This window comes from Somniosus microcephalus, chromosome 29 (assembly GCF_052327205.1).
Source record: "Somniosus microcephalus isolate GS21.2 chromosome 29, FLI_Smic_1.0, whole genome shotgun sequence".
NCBI classification, from domain to species: Eukaryota; Metazoa; Chordata; class Chondrichthyes; order Squaliformes; family Somniosidae; genus Somniosus; species Somniosus microcephalus.
Window position 1 is genome coordinate 39,362,921 of NC_141015.1, and position 22,051 is coordinate 39,384,971.

Genomic DNA, 22,051 nt, shown 5'->3' on the forward strand with positions numbered 1-22,051 from the left:
GCTGTGGCTCAGTGGGCCGCACTCTCTCGCCTCCAAGTCAGAAGGTTGTGGGTTCAAATCCCACTCCAGAGACTTGAGCACAAAAATCCAGGCTGACACTCCCAGTGCGGTGCTGAGGGAGCGCTGCACTGTCGGAGGTGCCGTCTTTCAGATGAGACGTTAAACCGAGGCCCCGTCTGCTCTCTCGGGTGGGCCTAAAAGATCCCACGGCCACTATTTTGAAGAAGAGCAGGGGAGTTCTCCCCGGTGTCCTGGGGCCAATATTTATCCCTCAACCAACATCACTAAAACAGATGATCTGCTCATTATCGCATTGCTGTTTGTGGGAGCTTGCTGTGCGCAAATTGGTTGCTGCATTCCCTACATTACAACAGTGAGTACACTTCAAAAAGTACTTCATCGGCTGTGAAGCGCTTTGGGACGTCCGATGGTCATGAAAGGCTCTATAGAAATGCAAGTCTTTCTTTTTTAGGGGAGGGAGGGGAAACATGGCGACACTGTAAACACCTTTTTGAATGTTCTCAAGATGCCGCTATCCAGTGACTAGAGCGTCGCGTGCCCGCCTCCTCAGGATGGGTGCGTGGGCTGGATCGTCATGAGGAGAGTTATGGAAAGAAGAGATATTACTAATAATATTACTAATAATGCCTTTTGTTTCATTTCCTGCCTTTTCTCTCTCAGTTCTGTAGAAGGGTTTCGACCTGAAACGTTAACTCTGTTTCTCTCTCCACGGATGTTGCCTGGCCTGCTGAGTGTTTCCAGCATTTTCTGTTGTTATTTCGGATTTCCAGCATCCGCAGTATTTTGCTATCGTATCTTACTAATAATCAATCAGACAAGGATGAACTAATTACCGCCATCACACCCAGGTATAATGAAAGAAAAAAGAACTTATATTTATATAACATCTTTCATGTCGTCAGGACATCCCAAACGGCTTTACAGTCAATGAAGTACTTTTGAAGCGGAGTCACTGTTATGTAAGAAAACGCGGCAGCCAATTTGCGCACAGCAAGGTCCAACTAACAGCAATGAGATAATGACCAGCTCATCTGTTTTAATGATGCTGGTTGAGGGATAAATATTAGCCAGGGGACCGGGGAGAACTCCCCTGTTCTTTGATAATTGTCATGGAGCCTTTTGCATCAATGAGAGTGTTTGCGGGACCTTGGTTGAACTTCTCACTTGACAGACGGCTCCTCTGACAACGCAGCACTCCCTCGGTACTCCACTGCAGTGTCACCTGAGACGGTGTGCTCAATTCCTGGAGTGGGGCTTGAGTCGACAACCCTTCGAGTCAGAGGCGAGAGTGCTACCCACTGAGCCAAGGCTGACACCAGGGACTTCCTCTTTCAACAGAACCGTTTGGTAAATGAATCTAAAACGGACAAACAAAAAGGTAGAAAAATTCAAAAATAAAAACAGAAAATGCAGGAAATACTCAGCAGGTCAGGCAGCATCTGTGGAGAAAGAAACAGAGTTAACGTTTCAGGTCGATGAGCCTTCTGACAAAGGGTCATCGACCTGAAACATTAACTCTGTTTTTCTCTCTCCACAGATGCTGCCTGACCTGCTGAGTATTTCCAGCATTTTCTGTTTTTATTTCAGATTTCCAGCATCTGCAGTATTGTGCTTTTTGTAGAAAAATTCAAGACTGCAACAGGGCTGTGAAGGTGAAACATGGATTTTCTCTGGGACCAGGAAGGGGAGTCCAAGAGTCAAAAATATTGCTGCTCTTTTGAATGTATGAGTAGCAAAGACCAGGAATGTGTAACATTCAGTTCAACTTGTACAACTTGAAGCTTGTGGCTGTAAGGGGATTCTACGATTAAGATGTTTTTGTTACTCGCCCAAAACTGCCATTTTCACTCGTCCTGGTTGTTTTTTAATGCAAATATGCATGTATGTGTCAGGGAGTCACGAGTGCGTATTTGCAGAGAGTCACAAGTGAACCAGGAACAGGCGTAGGCCGTTCATCCTTCAAGCCCAATCTGTCATTTTGCTCGCCCTGGCAGCTGTATCTTTAGTGCCCTGATCCCCTGCCCTTTCTCTATAACCTTTAATCTCCTGACTTCCCAAGTATCTACAGGAAACTCTTTGGTATCCGGCACCGACGGGACCGGGATGGTGCCGATTGATCAAAAATTCCGGATGACGGAGAGGGTTATCTACCGAGGCTATTTTTAACAAACAAAAATAAAAAAAATCAAGAAATGTGCAGTATACAGTAATTGGGTACTCACCTACAGCGCGGGAGAGTCAGACTCCTGTTATTGAGGTGTTCGGACTTCCGGCAGCGCCAAGAAGCCGAGTAGTGGCAGTTTGGAGAACTACCCCCACTGACTAACTCGGCCACCACGGGAGACTCGAACTCGGCAACATTGCCAGTTATTGAGGTGTTGCTTTCGCAGTATGAATTTTGCCAGTTAAGAGAGAATTCTGGATATTTAGGTGCCGTTTAAACGAGAGCTTCCTGTATTACAATTTTAAATGCTTCAGTTGATTTCACATCTATGTTGTTGGGGGGGCGGGGGGTGGGGGGCAGTGTGTTCTGCAATCCCACAAACCTTTCTGTGCACAACCTTTAGCTTCCACATCCCGGCTCTCTCAAATTCATTACCTGGACACCTTTTGCCAAGTCTTCCCCCATCTTCAAAACTCCTTGACCACGACTATGGTCATCGGCTCTTGGTCCCCCGACTTCTTCCCTCCGTCCTGTAAACTACCTCGAAGTGTTCCGTTATTTGTGAGCGCACCAGGCAAATCATTGCTGATCGAGGACTAATCTCATTCAGAGGGTTCAATCAGCCAACACAAGGCTTCTGAGCTTCACACTCCGTTTACAACGTCACGTAAACCCTTCAGTAAGACCACGCCTTTTGTATTAATGAGCAAAACGGACATGAAGGGCACGATTTTCATTGGGCCGTGGAGTTGGGATTGGAGGCGTGTGGGGGTTAAAATCTCGAAATCGGGGGGGGGGGGGGGCACGAACCCATCCTGCCCCCATCCCGCCTCCATACCAGTTTCCCAGGAGGCGGATACCCGCCCTGTGCTGGGAGCCGCCTCCCCGAGGCGGGAAGGGGATTAGTGCCAATTAACTGCCTGTTAACAGGTAGTTATCAGGCAGTTTTTAGCCTAATCCCTATTTTTATTGCTGAAGTGTGGGATTCCCGACGGCTCCAAACCACGCCAAGTTAGCGAGGCGGACTGTCGGGCTGAAGGGTTTGGAGTGTTCGAGATGTCCGGTGTTCAGGTGAGTGATGGCTGCATGAGTGCAGAGGTAAGTGTGTTTGGTGTGTGTAAAGTGTTTAAAGAAGTTTTACTTCCCTTTACAGCCTTCCTTCCTTCAGGTCTCGGGAGTCCCTCATCTCACCGGCACAGAAAGCAGAATAGCCACGAGCTGTCAAAAGTTGCAGCATTCAGCTTTCTGTTCCGGGGAGATCTCTAAATCAGCCTGAGAGGAAGGAATTAACTTGGGGTACAGATTGTCAGTGTTTGACAGCTTCAAACAGCTGTCAAACGCTGATATTTCATCTGTCAAAAGCTCTTAACAGATGAAATTTCAATCTGTGACGTGACCTGTTGCCGGGTGGCCCTTAATTGGCCTGCTGAGCCCGCTGGACGGGCTCAACAAGGTCAATCAAGTGAAAATTGCGTGGGTTGGCCACAACTCGATGGAGGCGGGACTACATCACCGAAAGTTGTAGTCCAGCCTCCTACACACCTCCAGTATCAAAATCCAGCCCAAGTCCTTGGAGTGAATACTGGAAGGCAAGTACTGGGAAGCGCGATACCATGTCTTAATTGCTTAATGAGATGGCCAATTACTCACGGTCGGTGACTGATACAATGATTTTCCTCATCATTTCTGCATCCCTGGCGTCCGTGTTCTCTCGGTCCAACACTGCTCCAGATGTGCGGATCTTCCCAGTCGTTCTATTAATTTGATAGAATGGATTGGGAGGGTTGATGGTGTACACCACAGAGCCATTCTCAGCCGAGTCTGGGTCAAAGGCCGACACCTGTGGACGGTGGACAATTGGTGGCATTATCGAGTCTCTTTACTTAACAGCGGAAGATAGTTAAATACAAGATGGATCAGTAACATAAGAAATAAGAACAGGAGTCGGCCATACGGCCCCTCGTGCCTGCTCCGCCATTCAATAGGATCATGGCTGATCATCGACCTCAACTCCACTTTCCCGCCCGATCCCCATATCCCTTGATTCCCCTAGAGTCCAAAAATCTATTGATCTCAGCCTTGAATATACTCAAAGACTCAGCATTCACAGCCCTCTGGGGCAGAGAATTCCAAAGATTCACAACCCTCTGAGTGAAGAAATTCCTCCTCATCTCAGTCTTAAATGGCCGACCCTTTATCCTGAGACTGTGCCCCCTAGTTTTAGACACTCCAGCCAGGGGAAAACAGCCTCTCAGCATCTACCCTGTCAATCCCCTTCCGAATTTTATATGGTCCAATGAGATCACCTCTCATTCTTCTAAACTCCAGAGAGTATAGGTCCATTGTATACAATCTCATAGAGTCATAGAGTTATACAGCACGGATAGAGGTCCTTCGGCCCATCGTGTCCGCGCCGGCCATCAAGCCCTGTCTAATCTAATCCCATATTCCAGCATTTGGTCCGTAGCCTTGTATGCTATGGCATTTCAAGTGCTCATCCAAATGCTTCTTAAATGTTGTGAGGGTTCCTGCCTCCACAACCCTTTCAGGCAGTGAGTTCCAGACTCCAACCACCCTCTGGGTGAAAAAGTTCTTTCTCAAATCCCCTCTAAACCTCCCGCCCTTTACCTTGAATCTATGCCCCCTAGTTATTGACCCTTCTACTAAGGGAAAAAGCTCCTCAGTATCCATCCTATCTATGCCCCTCATAATTTTGTACACCTCAATCATGTCCCCCCTCAGCCTCCTCTGCTCCAAGGAAAACAAACCCAATCTGCCCAGTCTCTCTTCATAGCTGAAGCGCTCCAGCCCTGGTAACATCCTGGTGAATCTCCTCTGCACCCTCTCCAAAGCGTTCACATCCTTCCTGTAGTGTGGCGACCAGAACTGCACACAGTATTCCAGCTGTGGCCTAACCAGTGTTTTATACAGCTCCATCATAACCTCCTTGCTCTGAAATTCTATGCCTCGGCTAATGAAGGCAAGTATCCCATATGCCTTTTTTACCACCTTATCCACCTGTTCCGCCGCCTTCAGGGATCTGTGTACTTGCACACCCAGATCCTTCTGACCCTCCGTCTTGCCTAGGGTCTTACCATTCATAGTGTATTCCCTTGCCTTGTTAGTCCCCCCAAAGTGCATCACCTCGCACTTTTCCGGGTTAAATTCCATTTGCCACTGTTCCGCCCATCTGACCAACCCATCTATATCGTCCTGCAGACTGAGGCTACCCTCCTCGCTATTTACCACCCTACCAATTTTTCTATCATCCGCGAACTTACTGATCACACCTTTTACATTCATATCCAAGTCATTAATGTAGACCACAAACAGCAATGGACCCAGCACCGATCCCTGTGGTACCCCACTGGCCACAGGCTTCCAGTCACAAAAACAACCTTCGACCATCACCCTCTGCCTTCTGCCACTAAGCCAGTTTTGTATCCAATGTGCCAAGGCACCCTGGATTCCATGGGCTCTTACCTTCTTGACCAGTCTCCTGTGCGGGACTTTATCGAAGGCCTTACTGAAATCCATGTATACCACATCCACTGCGTTACCCTCATCCACACACCTAGTCACCCCCTCAAAAAATTCAATCAAATTAGTCAGACATGATCTTCCCTTGACAAAGCCATGTTGACTATCCCTGATTAATCCTTGCCTCTCCAAGTGGAGACTAATTTTGTCCCTCAGAATTTTTTCCAATAATTTTCCTACCACTGATGTTAGGCTCACTGGCCTGTAGTTCCCCGGTTTTTCCCTACTTCCCTTCTTGAATAATGGTACTACATTAGCGGTTCTCCAGTCCTCTGGTACATCCCCTGTGGCCAGAGAGGTCCTGAATATATGTGTTAGAGCCCCCGCAATCTCTTCCTTTGCCTCACACAGCAGCCTGGGATACATTTCGTCCGGGCCTGGGGATTTATCCATTTTTAGGCCTGCTAAAACCGCCAATACCTCCTCCCTCTCGATGTTAATATGTTCGAGCATATCACAGTCCCCCCGCCCTATTTCTATGTCTACATCGTCCTTCTCCATAGTGAAAACAGATGCAAAAAATTCATTTAGAACCCCTCCTACATCTTCCGGCTCCACACACAGATTGCCACTTTTGTCCCTAATGGGCCCTATTTTTTCCCTAGTTATCCTCTTACCCTTAATATACTTATAAAACATCTTAGGATTTTCCTTTATTTTGCTCACCAGTGTTATTTCATGGCCCCTCCTTGATCTCCTAATTTCTTTTTTAAGTATCCCCCTGAACTTTTTGTACTCCTCTAGGGCTTCCTCCGTCTTTAGCCTTTTGTATCTGCCAAAAGCCCTCCTTTTTTTCCTAATCCATTCTCGTATATCCCCTGACATCCAAGGTTCCCTGTGGTTTTTGGAACCACCCTTGACCTTTACGGGAACATGTTGCCATTGTATGATCTCAATCTCCCTTCTGAAAGCCTCCCATTGCTCCGATGCGGATTTTCCTACAAGTAGCTGATCCCAGTCCATTTTGGCCAGATCCTGCCTTATCCTATTAAAATCGGCCTTCCCCCAATTTAGAACCTTTATTTCCGGCCCATCCCTGTCCTTTTCCATGGCCACCTTAACTCTCACCATATTATGGTCACTGTCACCAAAGTGCTCACCTACCAGCACTTTTTCCACTTGGCCGGCCACATTCCCTAGAATTAGGTCCAGTACCGCCCCCTCTCTTGTAGGGCTTTCTACATGCTGGCTCAAAAAGCTCTCCTGGATGCACTTTAAGAATTCTACACCCTCTGAGCCTTTCACACTCTGACTATCCCAGTTAATATTGGGGAAGTTGAAATCCCCCATTATTATTACCCTATTATTTGCACATTTCTCTGAGATTTGCCTACATATCTGTTCCTCTATCTCCCCCTGACTGTTTGGAGGCCTATAGTACACTCCCAGCAAAGTGCTTGCCCCCTTTTTGTTTTTAAGCTCCACCCATATGGCCTCATTAGAGGAACCTGCTAATATATCATCCCTCCTTACTGCAGTAATTGACTCCTTAATTAATATTGCGACACCCCCTCCTCTTATACCTCCCCCTCTGTCTCGCCTGAAGATTCTGTACCCTGGAATATTGAGCTGCCAGTCTTGCCCCTCCCTCAACCATGTCTCCGTGATAGCAACAATATCATACTCCCATGTGTTTATCAACACCTTCAGTTCATCCACCTTATTTGCAAGACTCCTTGCATTAAAATAGATGCCATCCAGCCTCGCCCTTATATATTTGCCCTGTCTACCAAGCTGACTTGTTTTTTTTCTCTATAATTGGCAGCACATCACCCCCTATTTCAGCTCCCCTCTGTATCCCATCCCCCTGCCAAGTTAGTTTAAACCCCCCCCAACAGTGCTAGCAAACCTCCCCGCAAGGATATTTGTCCCGCTCTGGTTCAGGTGCAACTCGTCCGACTTGTACAAGTCCCACCTTTCCCAGAAGCAGGCCCAGTGATCCAGGAAAGTAAAACCCTCCCTCCTACACCAACTCTTTAGCCACGCATTCATCTGCTCTATCCTCCTATTCCTATACTCACTAGCACGTGGCACTGGGAGTAATCCAGAGATTACAACCTTTGAGGTCCTGCTCTTTAATCTGTTACCTAGCTCCCTAAATTCTTGATGCAGGACCTCATCCCCCTTCCTACCTATGTCGTTGGTCCCAATGTGGACCACGACCTCTGCCTGCTCACCCTCCCCCTTAAGAATGCCCTGTAGCCGCTCATCATAGGACAACCCTCTCATCCCAGGAACCAATCTAGTGAACCTTCATTGCACCGCCTCCAAGGCGGTTAAATACATTCCAACTCGGGGCAAAGGGCTGCATCAATGACACAGGGGTCGATGGGGCAGAGAGAACGAGAGAGAGAGAGAGGAATTAGACTGAAAATGAGGTTTCACAAAGAGGCATTTGACAAATATAGAGGGCATGATATCGAAGAAAACTAGAAGAAATATACAAAGTGCAAGAAGGGAGAAAATGAGGATGGTTTGAAAAAAGATCGACAGTCAACAAAAAAAGAAAAAAAAAGATAAGCTTTTATAAGTGCACAAAATAAGTGGTGGGACTGCTTAAAGACAAATTGCTTGAGAACGAAGGAACGACAGAGGTACTAAATGGGTACTTTGCCCATTAAAAATTTTTTTTTTACAGAGATCTCGAAGAGTTATTGCTGAAGGTAAATACTCAGAGGGTAAGTGTATTAAATAAAAAAGGTTAATGAGATTGAACGTGGAAAAGTGGTCCAGATGGTAGCTATCCCAGAACACCGAAGGACGCCGGGGAGAAGATGAAAAAACGGTGAAAGGAAGTAAACCAGAAATGAAAGGGTCCAACACCCCCAGAGTACGCTTAAACCAGGTTCATGGCACTGAAGTTACATTCCAGACAAACCCAAGCTCTCCCTCCACCACCTCCGTAACATCGCCCCAGTCCGCCTCTGCCTCAGCAGGCATGAGAGATCAGTCGCATTATAAAATACTTCTCAGTAAAATTAATTTGCGTGCTGTAAATTGATGCAGATTACAGCCCACAATAAATTGTGACTTATTTTCAAAATGGCTCCTGCAGGGTCCTCTGTCATACTGCAGGTTAAACCCAATGTTACTTAGATTTGCGTGAGGTTAAGGGTCACTCTGTTACCTCCCATCTCCTCTGATCAGATGGTACCTGCAGCTCCAACATCACGTGGCTCAAACTCTTCCAGCTTTCCACCAACATCTCTCTTCAGCTGGTGGCTCAGAGAGATGCGGCAGCCCAGGGAATGACTCTCCCTCTCTGAGACTTCCAAAGTGGCAGGAGGGAATGGAACCTACGTTCCTGACTCCTGTCCTTTGGCGCTTCAATGTGCCATCTCAGTTATAGAAAGTAACAGAAACCATCTCTTCAATTCTACCTCGGGGGTCTCAATCTAGTAAGAGTATCATACAGTCTTCACTTCTTCAAACTGGCCCCTTTTATTGAACGTTGGTGAGACAGTTAGTGATGACAGTACACAGTCTCCAGTCAGCTTGGCTCAGTTGGTGGTAACCCTACCTCTTTTAGACTCGACTATTCCGATGCTCCCCCGGCCGGCCACCCAGCCTCCACCCTACATAAACTTGTGCTCATCCAAAACTCTGCTGCCCGCATCCTAACTCGCACCAAGTCTCGTTCACCCGCCCACCAATGTTCTCGTTAAGCTGTGCAGCGACGTTGAGGTCCCGCGCAGGCCGCTCAATAGCTTTGCAACTGAAATAACCGCGTATGCGCGAGGAATTGAATGGGCCGCACAGCCCGTTAAAGGGGCCGCGCACCAAAAAAAAAATTACAGGGAACGTTCGCCCATCACCCCTGTGCTCGCTGACCTACATTGGTTCCTGGTCTGGCAATACCTTGATTTTAAAATTCTCATCCTGGCTTTCAAATCCTACCATGGCCCTCGCCCCTCCCTATCTCTGTAACCTCCTCCAGCCCTACAACCCCCCCACCCCCTCGAGATCTCTGCGTTCCTCCAATTCTGGCCTCTTGTACATCCGATTATAATCGCTCCACCATTGGCGGCCGTGCCTTCAGCTGCCTGGGCCCTGAGCTCTGGAATTCCCTCCCTAAACCTCTCCGCCTCTCTCTTCTCCTTTAAGATGCTCCTTACCTCGGTCATCTGTCCTAATATCTCCTTCTTTGGCTTGGTACCAAAGTTTGATTGATAATCGCTCCTGTGCAGCGCCTTGGGACGTTTTACTACATTAAAGGCGCTATATAAATGCAAGTCGTTGTTGCTGTTGAGTTCAAAGGTTCTGGATTGAAGTCCCACTCCAGGATCTGAGCACATAATCTCGGTTGATGCTCTGAATTGTCGGAGGTGCCAGACCTCAGTTGGGATGTTAAGCTCAGGCCCGGTCTGCTGGTTCAGTTGGATGCTCAGAGGGAGTAGTCATGTTGTCATAACCAACACCACCAAAAAAAGATGAACTGACTGACGTAATAAAACTCACTATGCACTTGCTTTGAGCATAAAGCAAGGCTTTAGTCAACTTGTTTCAGAACATGGCGGTCTAGTTGTACTTCACTAGTTCCTTGTCTTACAAAATGTCCCTGTGCAAGCTGGGCCCACGCCCAAGTATTTATACTCCTTGGACGGCGCCACCAGCTGGCCGTCCAGCGTTATTTCATGAGTAGTTTCTTGATGAATGATGAGATTTATAACACTGACCATCTTAGTGTTTGTGGGGTCTTGCTGTGTGCAAAATGGTTGCTGCATTTGTCCACATAACGACTGCACTTCAAAGTAATGGATTTGTGAGGATGTTTATGAGAGACAAGATAAGGAACTAAATAAATGCAAGTCCTTCTTTCAGTCAACGTAACTCACTATGACACGGATAACCTCGCCCTCGAACAGCTTGTTTATAAACACCATGCAATGGCGGGTTAACAAAAAATTGTATCGTCCCAGACTCTCAGACCTGTCAAATTCCGTAGCTGCGAGGTTCTGCTTCAGCAGAAGTATCAAGGAAATTAGCTGTCATAATGAATTCTCACTCCGCCGTAATAAGCAACTCGCTTTGTGATGGCTTGTTGCACAAGGCGATTCCAACTCTCAGTTTAATTGCTCCACCGTGAGAATGTGGCCATTCCTAGACCAGCTTCCGCCAACACTGGCAGGAGCAGAATCATAGATGTGTTATGATATTTAATTGTTCAATTATTTTTTGTCTAGACAACACAGACACCTCGGTTGTGCGTGTACTGCTGCACACCATGGGGATATGCAATCAATAATTCAGATGCTGGGAGTTCTCACTGCAAGCCAAGCAGTGTATTTAATTCAAACCTACCCAACACTGACTTTAAAACACTGATAGCATTTACAAAGCACTCATCTTGTAACATGCACTGAGTACATTAAATCCCAATAAACTGCCGTGCAATAAATTTTGTCATTGCTCTTTCACAAGGAAAAGGGGAGAAGTAACAATCTGTCAGGAAGCATGTTTACACACAAGTATATAACACTTTCATTAATAAAGCACCTTGTCACATCTCTCAGAAACAACCTCATACTGCTTCACAAACAATGAATGAAAAGGGGTGACTACTGTTCTGTAGAGAAATACAGCAACCATCGAGCGCACAGCAAGACCTCACCAGTAGCAACGAGGTGAATGACCAGTTCATCCGTTTTAGATGGTTTTGATTGAGGGACAATGTTGGTCTAGCAGGGTGGATAACGGATGAACCAGTGGATTTTTAAAAAATTCATTTTTATGGGATGTGGGTGTCGCTGGCAAGGCCAGTATTTATTGCCCATCCCTAATTGCCCTCGAGAAGGTGGTGGTGAGCCACCTTCTCGAACCGCTGCAGTCCGTGTGGTGAACGTGCTCCCACAGTGCTGTTAGGGAGGGATTTCCAGGATTTTGACCCCGCGACAATGAAGGATCGGCCGATATATTTCCAAGTCAGGATGGTATGTGACTTGGGATGGGAACTTGGAGGTGGTGGTGTTCCCATGCGCCTGCTGCCCTTGTCCTTCTAGGTAGTAGAGGTCGCGGGTTTGGGAGGTGCTGCCGAAGAAGCCTTGGCGAGTTGCTGCTGTGCATCTTGTAGATGGTAGACACTGCAGCCACGGTGCGCCAGTGGTGGAGGGAGTGAATGTTTAAGGTGGTGGATGGGGTGCCGATCAAGCGGGCTGCTTTGTCCTGGATGGTGTCGAGCTTCTTGAGTGTTGTTGGAGCTGCACTCATCCAGGCAAGTGGGGAAAGTGGATGTCGTATATTTGGATTTCCAAAAGGAATTCGTAAGTTGCCACATAAAAGGTTGCTACACAAGAAAAGGGCTCATGAGGTTGAGGGTAATGTATTAGCAATGGATAGAGGATTGGTTAACGGACAGAAAATTATGATTATGAAAGTGTCTAAAAGGACCTGTTTGACGTTGTTAACACATAGCAACCGACATGAATCAGTCATTCATGAAAGAAAGACTTATGAAATAATACTGAGCGGCCTGCGGGTGGCGCTGTCCAGGGAGAGTATAAATACTTGGGCACAGGCCCAGCTTGCGCAGGACATTCTTAACAGGAACTAGTGAAGGACACAACTAGACCTCCATGTTGTAAACAGTTGATTAAAGCTTTGTTTAACGCTTAGACCAAGTGTCTAGTAGTTTTCTTACGTCAGCAACCAGTGGAAATCTTCACCCCAGGCCTTTCGGCATTGCATGTTCCTTTGATTGCAAGGCTGTGGTTAGACAAAGGCTGGCCTGAGGTTGGACAATGGAAGATACGCACAGGTGTTGTGATAATCCATCTCTGGCCATCGGAAGATGCTGCAAGTCGGACCCTGCCAGGGTCAGCCACCTTTCTACCTACTACTTTATATTTTTCTGGATCATTTCAGTCCGCCCTTAATGAAGTGTTAGACTAGCACGCACCAAGTCAAATGCTGCCTTCAGTTATGAAGCTGCGCTGGTGTTTTGGGGGCACACGTGCATCAAAGCTGAAACACATCGGAGATCGCACTGACGTGCTTTCAAGAGCAGATTCAGGCACTCGTATACTCATTGTGGAAACACCAAAATACTTACAGTGATGACATCTGTGTCAATTGGCGACATTTCAACCACGTTGACCAAGTACGGCTCATCCTTCCAAACCGGGCGATTATCATTTATGTCAAGTAGAGTTATATTCACCTGAAACAGTTCACAAAATGTCTTAAATCATCAAAGCATCAGCTATTAGAAAGAGACAATCGCTCGGTTACTTAACCCCTTTTGAAAGTTATATTTGTATTGTTCTGTCCCGGACTCCTAACCTCGTCATTCCCTTTCAAACTTTACATTTTACTCTTGTATTAAAGTGAAGCAGGAAAAATAATAATGGTGGGGCGGAAAAGGGAATAATCTTGGTATAAAAACGTGAAATGCTGGAAATATTCAGCAGGTTGGGCAGCATCCGTGGAGAGAGAAACAGAGTTAACGTTTCAGGTCGATGACCTTTTGTCATCGTCAAATAATCTTGGTATTGTGGCACGCCAGGGAAAATATCTAAGACCTCATTTTATTTTGAACCCTTCTTCTCTACTTCAGCAATTTTCACATCATTACCTGACTGACAGATTACCTGGTCAACCTATTCCCAAGACTTCCATCAATGTTGCTGTTGAATCACAGTTAGCAAGCGAACATCAATTCGCCAACCTTCTCGGTCTCCTCGACTCCGCAGAAAACCCGCCGTTCGCTTGTCAATTGCAACTTGCCATTCAGTGGCATACTGCACGGAAGCACCAACGTGTTCCAGAAACAGCAGCAACTTGTATTTATATAGCGCCTTTAACGTAGTAAAACGTCCCGCGGCGCTTCACAGGAGCGATTATCAAACAAAATTTGACACCGAGCCACATAAGGAGATATTAGGGCAGATGACCAAAAGCTTGGTCAAAGAGGTAGGTTTTAAGAAGCATATTAAAGGAGGAAAGAGCGGTGGAGATGCGGAGTTGTAGGGAGGGAATTCCAGAGCTTATGGCCCAGGCAGCTGAAAGCACGGCTGCCAATGGTTGAGCGATTAAAATCAGGGGATGCGCAAAAGGGCCAGAATCGGAGGAGCGCAGAGATCTCGGGGGTTGTGGGGCTGGAGGAGGTTACAGAGATAGGGCGGGGGGGTGGGGGGGGGGGCGAGGCCATGGAGGGAACTGAAAACAAGGATGAGAATTTTAAAATCGAAGCGTTGCTTAACCGGGAGCCAATGTAAGTCAGCGAGCACTGGGGTGATGGGCGAACGGGACTTGGTGCGAGTTAGGGCGAGTTAGGACACGGGCAGCAGAGTTTTGGATGAGCTTAAGTTTATGGAGGGTGGAAGATGGGAGGCCGGCCAGGAGTGCGTTGGAACATTTACACAATGCCTTGTCAATTCATTGAGACATCTCAAAGTGCTTCAACAATGCATCACTGTTGGCGTGCAGAGTGTTATTGGGCGAGAAATTCCAGGCCAGAAGCGTGAGTGCGCTCGGGGTACTCACGCTTCTGGCCGTTGGAAATGCCGGCGTTCAGCAGGAACAGCGCATGCGGGGAACGCCGGCATTTCCAGACCTCGAGCGCGTGCAACTGCACAGGCAGCGCTTGCACAGTGAACTTCGTGGATTTCATTCATGAAATCCGTGAGGGTAAGTCCTCAGAACTTACACTGAAAAAAAGCAAGTGTAAAGTGGTTCATTGGCTGCGGAGGAAGATATATTTTATCGGGGAGCTTTTGAAATGCAATATTTTTGTTTGGGAAAGGGAGGGAAGTTATTTTAAGAAATTTTAAGTAAGTTTTAAAGTTAAAATTTTTTTTTTTTTTTAAGGGTTTTCAGAACGGTAGGTAGAAGGAGCAATTGTGGCTGTGTGAATGGAATGTGAGAATGAGTTATGTATGTATGTCCACATATATTCCTTTACGTATATGTATGTATGTTTTATATTCCTTTACTATGAATGTATGTTTTTAATTATGATTTTCCAATAAGTTACTTTCTCTGAAAGTCATAATTAAATAATACATTCATACACATAAGTAAAGGAATATATACATAACACGCAAAGGAATATATACAGACATACATACTTTCAGAAGCTCCACGATAAGAAATATCTTCCTCCGCAGCCTCTGTAGCAACTGTACCCATGCTTTTTTCATGTGTAAGTTGTAATGACTGGACCTCACTGAAAGCATTAATGAAAGCGGCGAATTATACTGCGCACGCGCTGCATGTGCAGTCGCACGCGTTCTGCCTCTGAACCCCTTCGTTCAGAGGACAGGAAATGCCAGTTTTCCCCACATGCACTGTGCATGCTGAAAACCGGCATTTCATCCGGCCAGATGCGTAAGTACCCCGACCGTACTAGCGCATTTGGAAGGGAATTATTGGGCCAACATTTTACATGTCAATAAAATAAAAAATTTAACACTTGCACCACTTGCCCCCTCGCACCTGCGACTGAGGGTCCAAGGAGGTGCATTGCGCAAGAGGTCATCATCGGACGTATCCTCACACTGTTCCCTTTGGGGAACTGTATGAAGTGGTGGAAGGATTTATGGCCGTGATTAACGCTCATTCCGTGACCGTAACCATCTTTGAACCAGCCATTAGGGTGGTTAGTCCTATGGCGGGAGGGTTTTACGGGCTCCCACAACCCATCTGGGGGGGGGGGGGGGGGCGGCCACCAACACCCACGGACGCAAGTATCCCGCTGGATGTCCACCCAGAATTTAAAGTTGGAGCTCCGACTCCACTTGCCGGGACTGTCTGGAGTGGGGTTCAAAACCCTACTCCTTCTGGCCCAGCGGCGGGGATGCTTACTGCTACGCAAAAGGCCCACTCCGCACAAAAGGTGACACCCATACGTTTCCTGCGCCTTTTCCCTCCCCGTGACTGGAGCCCTATGCTGCCATTTCACGTTGCTAATCGGATTGGGCCTTTGTCATAGCGGTAGGATCCCCGCCGCTGGGCCAGATCAGGGTAGGGTTTCGAACCCCGCTCCAGACAGTTCCGGCAAGTGGAGTCGGAGCTCCGGCTCTAAATTCTGGGTTGACATCCAGTGGGATATTTACGTCCGTGGGTGTGGGTGGCCCCCCCTCCTTGTATAGCTTGTGGGAGCCCGTAAAACCCTCCCGCCATAGGACTAACCGCCCTAATGGCTGGTTCAAAGATGGTTACGGTCACGGAATGAGCGTTAATCACGGCCATAAATCCTTCCACCACTTCATACAGTTCCCCAAAGGGAACAGTGTGAAGACACGTATGACGACGACATTGCTAAATAAATAAATGGAATTAAAAAAATTCTTTTAGGGCTTTTAAAAGTCTTTAAATTGCTTTAATTCTCTTTAAAACTACTTCAGATTACTCAAAATAATGTAAACATTTTAAAAAGTTTATAAAAGTTACCAAAATCTTCAAAAAACTTCCAAAAACCTATTTAAACTGCTGCTTTGCATGTAAAAAAGCAAAGCAGCTTGACAGAAACATTGGGGGCGTGTCCAGTGAAACTGAGACCTCAAGGGGCGTGTCTCACTTACACTGCACGCTCCTGGGTCCGTGCTGGCTGCGCTCCTGGGCGGCGTGACGTCATACGCTGCCCGGGATTCTTGCTTCAGTTTCTGGAAGTGCAGGCGTCCCTGGAGCTGATCGGCAGGAGCGCGCGGGGTAAGTGCAAATACGGGGCTTGCACGCGCTGCAAGCCCCGTTCTGGAATTTCTGGCCCATTATGTAGGCAACTACTTCAGCCAGTGCGCACCAGCAATATCCCACAATAAAGAACCAATTAGTCTGATAGCTCTCTCTGGTTGAGGCAGGAATGTTTTGAACAGGGCACCAGGAAATCTCCCTGCTCTTCTTCACAATGAGATCTTTCACTCTGCCAGCGCATTTCACACTTCATCTAGAGCCATCCTTTGTTTCTTAACCTGTCCTATTACCGTCTTGTCTTGCCTTGAATATCTCTTGATGTCTCTTCACCTCACACAGACCTTCCCTTTTGTTCTTTCATCCCCTCCCCCATTCCCCAGCCACCAAACTCGCTTTTTCATCCGTTTCATTTCCTGCTTTTTTTCTCAGTTCTGACGAAGGGTCCTCGACCTGAAACGTTGACTTTGTTTCTCTCTCCACGGATGTTGCCTGGCCTGCTGAGTTTTTCCAGCTTTTTCTCTGTTGTTATTACAGTGACATCTTCAGTGGCCGCCTGAAGCTGATGCAGATGTAATACCCACTGGAAATGTTATGTACGCTAAGTATGGTTATCAATCTTTAACTTAGACACTGTATTATCATTGTTATAAATCCCTGGGTTAAAGTTGCCATGCGAAGGTATGGCAAGAACTTTTAAGGACACAATGTGACTAAGAGCAGACTTTCCATAATTCTGCACCAGTATCAACTGTTGCAGACAGTGAGGCTGCGCTGTCTCCAGGCAGAAACCCCAGGAGGAAGGGGTGGAGTCGGGTTTTTCGAGCGGGAAAAGCTGCAGAGAGCGACTGGAAGAGGAGAGGGCAGGAGCTCTGAAAAGAGGGCTCAGGAGGCAAATGGCTGCCGCATCCCGTCCCGGGCTTCCAAACTCGGCCGCCGCCCTTCGTATTAGTAGCACTGCATCCTGAACTGGCTGGCTGCAAGTCACCAGTACCGGGGGATCGTCGTCTGAACCCAGATCTGCAAGGCAGAGGTCTGGGGAGCGCTGCTTGCCTCGTGCTGATGGGGATCTACTTGGAAAAGCTGCAGAGAGAGAGAGAGTCACCAACTCCAGCTGCTGCTGTGTGCTCTGCATCCAGAACTCAAAGTGGGATTCAGTGATCGTGAAGAGAATTCAACGAAGGGGTTCGGAGTCGTAAGTCTTGCAGACATTATACATACCACGAGCTCCAACTTAAGCGCGCCAACGAAAGAGTGCACTCGAATTTGGACACAGGGACAGTCCTTTGAATCCATGTAAATGGAGAATGTATGTTTATTATGTCTAGTCATTCTAATGTATGCAAATGTCTAATTTAGTTCATTGACCTGTAATCTTCTTATACTGTCTGATGTTAAAACTATAAAGTAAGATAGTTAGAATTAAGCCATTGTAGTAGTGATCTCCTTACTGGACTATAGAATACTGTCTACAACAGAGGCCACATCTCACATATATCTAGAGAACCGTGAAGGGGTTACACAGGCAAATGGGACCTCATTGCAAAGAGCAGCACTTAGAACACACCAGCTCTCCCTCAGTACGGCACTGAAATGTCAGCCTATACTGTGAGCTCAAGCCCTGGTGTGGGACGTAAATCCACAGACTTCTGACCCAGAGGCGAGTGTGCTACCAACTGGGAACCTATTGCTGATACCACCTTGGATGAATTACCATCCAGGCAGCAAAGTTGAAAATGACCCCTTCGCCGCCGCCTCCCCGTGATGTTTACGTGACAGATCTTGCGTCCTATCTCTCTACCGTGCTGCACAGCAATGCGTTAATGCTCTGTAGCCTTGGATTGCTAATCTTTGGGTTTGCAAATAAGCGACTGATTAACTTGCACTGAATCGGTCATGACCTGATGGTAATTTTAGTCTTGCTCAAGTTTATGTTCGAGTGGATTGTGTTCTGTTAACTACAAGAAACTGCAACACCAAAGGTCCAAAATCAGTCACAAAATAGCCCCAGCATGTATTTTACAAAATATATATTCCAATTGTGTAGGCTGAAGGAAATAAATTCACATCAGGACTCAGAAGCTCCAGGGAATCTCTTTGACCTTTATTTTTTTATTCATTGATGGGATGTGGGCGTCGCTGGCTAGGCCTGCATTTAGTGCCCATCCCTAATTGCCCTTGAGAAGATGGTGGTGAGCCGCCTTCTTGAACCGCTGCAGTCCATCTTATTGTTTTTCGTAGCGGTTGTTTACAACTGAGTGGCTTGCTAGGCCATTTCAGAGGGCATTAAGAGTCAACCACATTGCTGTGGGTCTGGAGTCACATGTAGGCCAGACCAGGTAAGGACGGCAGATTTCCTTCCCTAAAGGACATTAGTGAACCAGATGGGTTTTTGCAACAATTGACAATGGTATCATGGTCGCCATTACTAAGACTAACATTTAATTCCAGAATTAAATTGAATTGAATTTAAATTCCACCAGCTGCCGTGGTGGGATTTGAACCCATATCCTCAGAGCATTTGGACTGAGCCTCTGGCTTACTAGTCTAGTGACATAATCACTACGCCACCACCACCCCAAAAGGACAGTCTGCCACGTCGCACTCAGGCCGTAGCGGATTGTGGGTTCAAACTCAATTCCAAGACTTCAGCACCAAGTTTAACCAGGTATTCCGATGCAGTGCTGAAGTAGTGCTGCATTGTCAGAGGTGCTGTCCCTCAGACGAGGCATAAAGCAGCATCCTCTCTGTTTGTTTTGTTGGTCCAGGTGGGTGTTAAAGGTGCATGACATTATTCAAAGAAGAGCAAGGGCTATTCTTGGTGCCCTGGCCAAAATTCATTTCTCATCCAACTGCCCCACAAACAGCTGAACTGGTCATTAATCTCATTGCTGCTCGTGGACCCTGTTGTGCATCTGCATCTGCCTACATTATGGGTGACATTATTAAATTGAAGAAAAGAGACTTAAGTTTCTATAGCACAGTTTACGACATCCCAAAGTGTTTTACAGCCAATGAAGTACTTTTTGAAGTGTAGTCACTGTTGTAATGTAGGAAACGCGGCAGCCAATTTGCGCACAGCAAGCTCCCACAAACAGCAATGCGATAATGACCAGACAATCTGTTTCAGTGATCCTGATTGAGGGATAAATTTTGGCCGGGACACCGGGGAGAACTCCCCTGCTCTTCTTCGAAATAGTGGCCACGGGATCTTTTATATCCACCTGAGATGGCAGACGGTGCCTCGGTTTAACGTCTCATCCGAAAGACGGCACCTCTGGCAGTGCGGCGCTCCCTCAAGTACTGCACTGGTGTGTCAGCCTGGATTATGTGCTCGAGTCTCTGGAGTGGGACTTGACCCCACGACCTTCTGACTCAGGGGCGAGAGTACCGCCCGCTGAGCCACGGCTGACACTTTTTTTTTAAAAAAAGGTCGTTCCGCAGTTCAGTTCTGTGAGCGTCTCGCTATCTTATTTTTCCGCGAATAGGGAATCGTCAGATACACACAGCTGGGCTCCTCCTGTTGCGGAGTAGTCGCTGCTGCTCAAAGTCATTAATTGTAGGTGAAGTGCTTTGAGATGTATCTGAGAGATGTGATAAGGTGCTACAAAATGCACGTCAGTCTTCTCTTAAATCTTGTTAACACTCATCAGAGATATGATTGCTGTTTCTGGTTTACTCCTTGTTGACAGCCTTGGGTTCTCCTGGAATGCTCACCTATCTGTCTATACCTGTCCAAGAGACACAATGCCCTCAAAACGACCTTGTGATTACTATCTCTTAAAAAGCCAAAATCCTTCTGTGGTCCTAGCAGCAAAAATAATGCCCAAGCTCTGACAGATTATATCAACCCTGAAACTCTATCAAGCAGAGCTACTCGTGACAGAGGAGAGAAACTGCGGGAGAGGATCTACAATTTAATGACAGGAGCCGATTGGATTGAAGTCGTTTATCTCCAGCCTCACAATGGTTCCCGTGACAACAAAGTTTAGTCAATCTCGGTTCTGGTCTTTCTCCAGCAGGAAAGTGAGAAAGAGCAAACTACTGTATCTCGCACATCAGTTAAAAGAAAACCATTTGCAAGCTTTGGGCAAAGCACTGAAGGTGCACACATTCATTAGGAAAAGAAAGACTTGCATTTATATAGCGCCTTTCATGACCTCAGGACGTCCCAAAGCGCTTTACAGCCAATGAAGTACTTTTTGAAGTGTAGTCACTGCTGTAATGTAGGAAACGTGGCAGCCAATTTGTGCACAGCAAGCTCCCATAAACAGCAATGTGATAATGACCAGATAATCTGTTTTTGTTATGTTGGCTGAGGGACAAATATTGGCCCCAGGACACCTGGGGAGAACTCCCCTGCTCTTCTTCAAAAATAGTGCCGTGGGATCTTTTGCGTCCACCTGAGAGGGTAGACGGGGCCTCGGTTTATCGTCCCATCCAAAAGACGGCACCTCCAACAGTGCTTAGCTTAGGCAGTCCCTCGGAACCGAGGATGACTTGCTTCCACATTAAAAATGAGTTCGCAGGTGACTGATGAGTCTAATGTGGGACCTACAGTCTCTGTCACAGGTGGGGCAGACACTGGATTTGCAGGAACTTGCGGAGGCAGCGTTGGTGGTACCTCTCCAGTGCTTTGAGGTGCCTGCTGTGCATGGTCCATGTCTCTGAGGCATACAGCAGGGCGGGTATCACTGCTGCCCTGTAGACCATGAGCTTAGTGCCGGGTTTGAGGTCCTGGTCTTCAAACACTTTCTTCCTCAGCACTGCACTGGGAGTGTCAGCCTGGATTTTTGTGCTCAAGTCTCTGGAGTGGGACTTGAACCCACGACCTTCTGACTCAAGAGGGGAGAGTGCTGCCCACTGAGCCACTGACTGACAGTGTAAAGTTACTCAGCTGCCTTTGTTGCACAGCGGAGGAAGCAGGCCTCTGCACTTCTGTCAATTCCATCATCAATAGAGGGAACAAAAGTTGGAGAAGAGAGTCTCAGCGCCAAACTTTGAAGAAAATAATAATTGAGAGCACTTTTTGATGGAGGATTTTGTAAAATGCTGAGATGGGTGGATAACGTGGCTCCAAGCTGATCAGTTAATTTGGCCTGTGAACACAGAATTATAGACAGGAGGATAAAACTAGAAAGCTTCGAGCAAGATTCGAGATGAGAAAGCATTTCCCCGCAGAGTCATGTGCCTATTTAAAATAAATGTTCACTCAAGATCTGATAATGAAGAGGTCAAGGGGGTGAGTACAAAGAGAGAAAACCACATTCCATTCACAGAAAATGCTTGAAATATACAGTTTATAACTATTAAACTATTCAGGTGGGATATTAAAATAATCTAGCTTTCCATTTCAGATGTTGACTGTATTGCCATTTCTATTTCAGATTTCTAAAATTCATGGTTTTTCTTTCTGGGTGCAGTTATACTGCCACTTTCTTGTTGCTGTGAAACTGCTGTTGGCGAGCTTGCTCCTGGTCTAGGAAGCTCAAATGGGAGCCGGGCATCTTAAACTAGGTACTACCTACCTGGAACTCCTCTGCAACTACCAGTCTCAGACAGTCTTCTTCTTGGGCAGTCCCTTGGAACCGAGGCTGACTTGCTTCCATACTAAAAATTAGTTCTCAGGTGACTGATGAGTCCAATGCGGGACCGACAGTCTCTGTCACAGGTGGGGCAGATGGTGGTTGAAGGGGCGGG

At 46.9% G+C, this 22,051-nt stretch overlaps 1 protein-coding gene across 1 annotated transcript in view; it reads right to left on the bottom strand.

Annotated features, from left to right (window-relative positions):
- Window positions 1-22,051, bottom strand: part of LOC147098678 (cadherin-23-like) — a 54,030-nt gene that overhangs the window by 5,055 nt on the left and 26,924 nt on the right. Inside the window, exons 7-8 of the mRNA XM_085969992.1 lie at window positions 12,774-12,881; window positions 3,836-4,025 (exon numbers count right to left, since the gene is read on the bottom strand). Coding sequence (XP_085826118.1) covers window positions 3,836-4,025; window positions 12,774-12,881 — 298 coding nt within the window. The remainder of the gene's footprint in view (window positions 1-3,835; window positions 4,026-12,773; window positions 12,882-22,051) is intronic.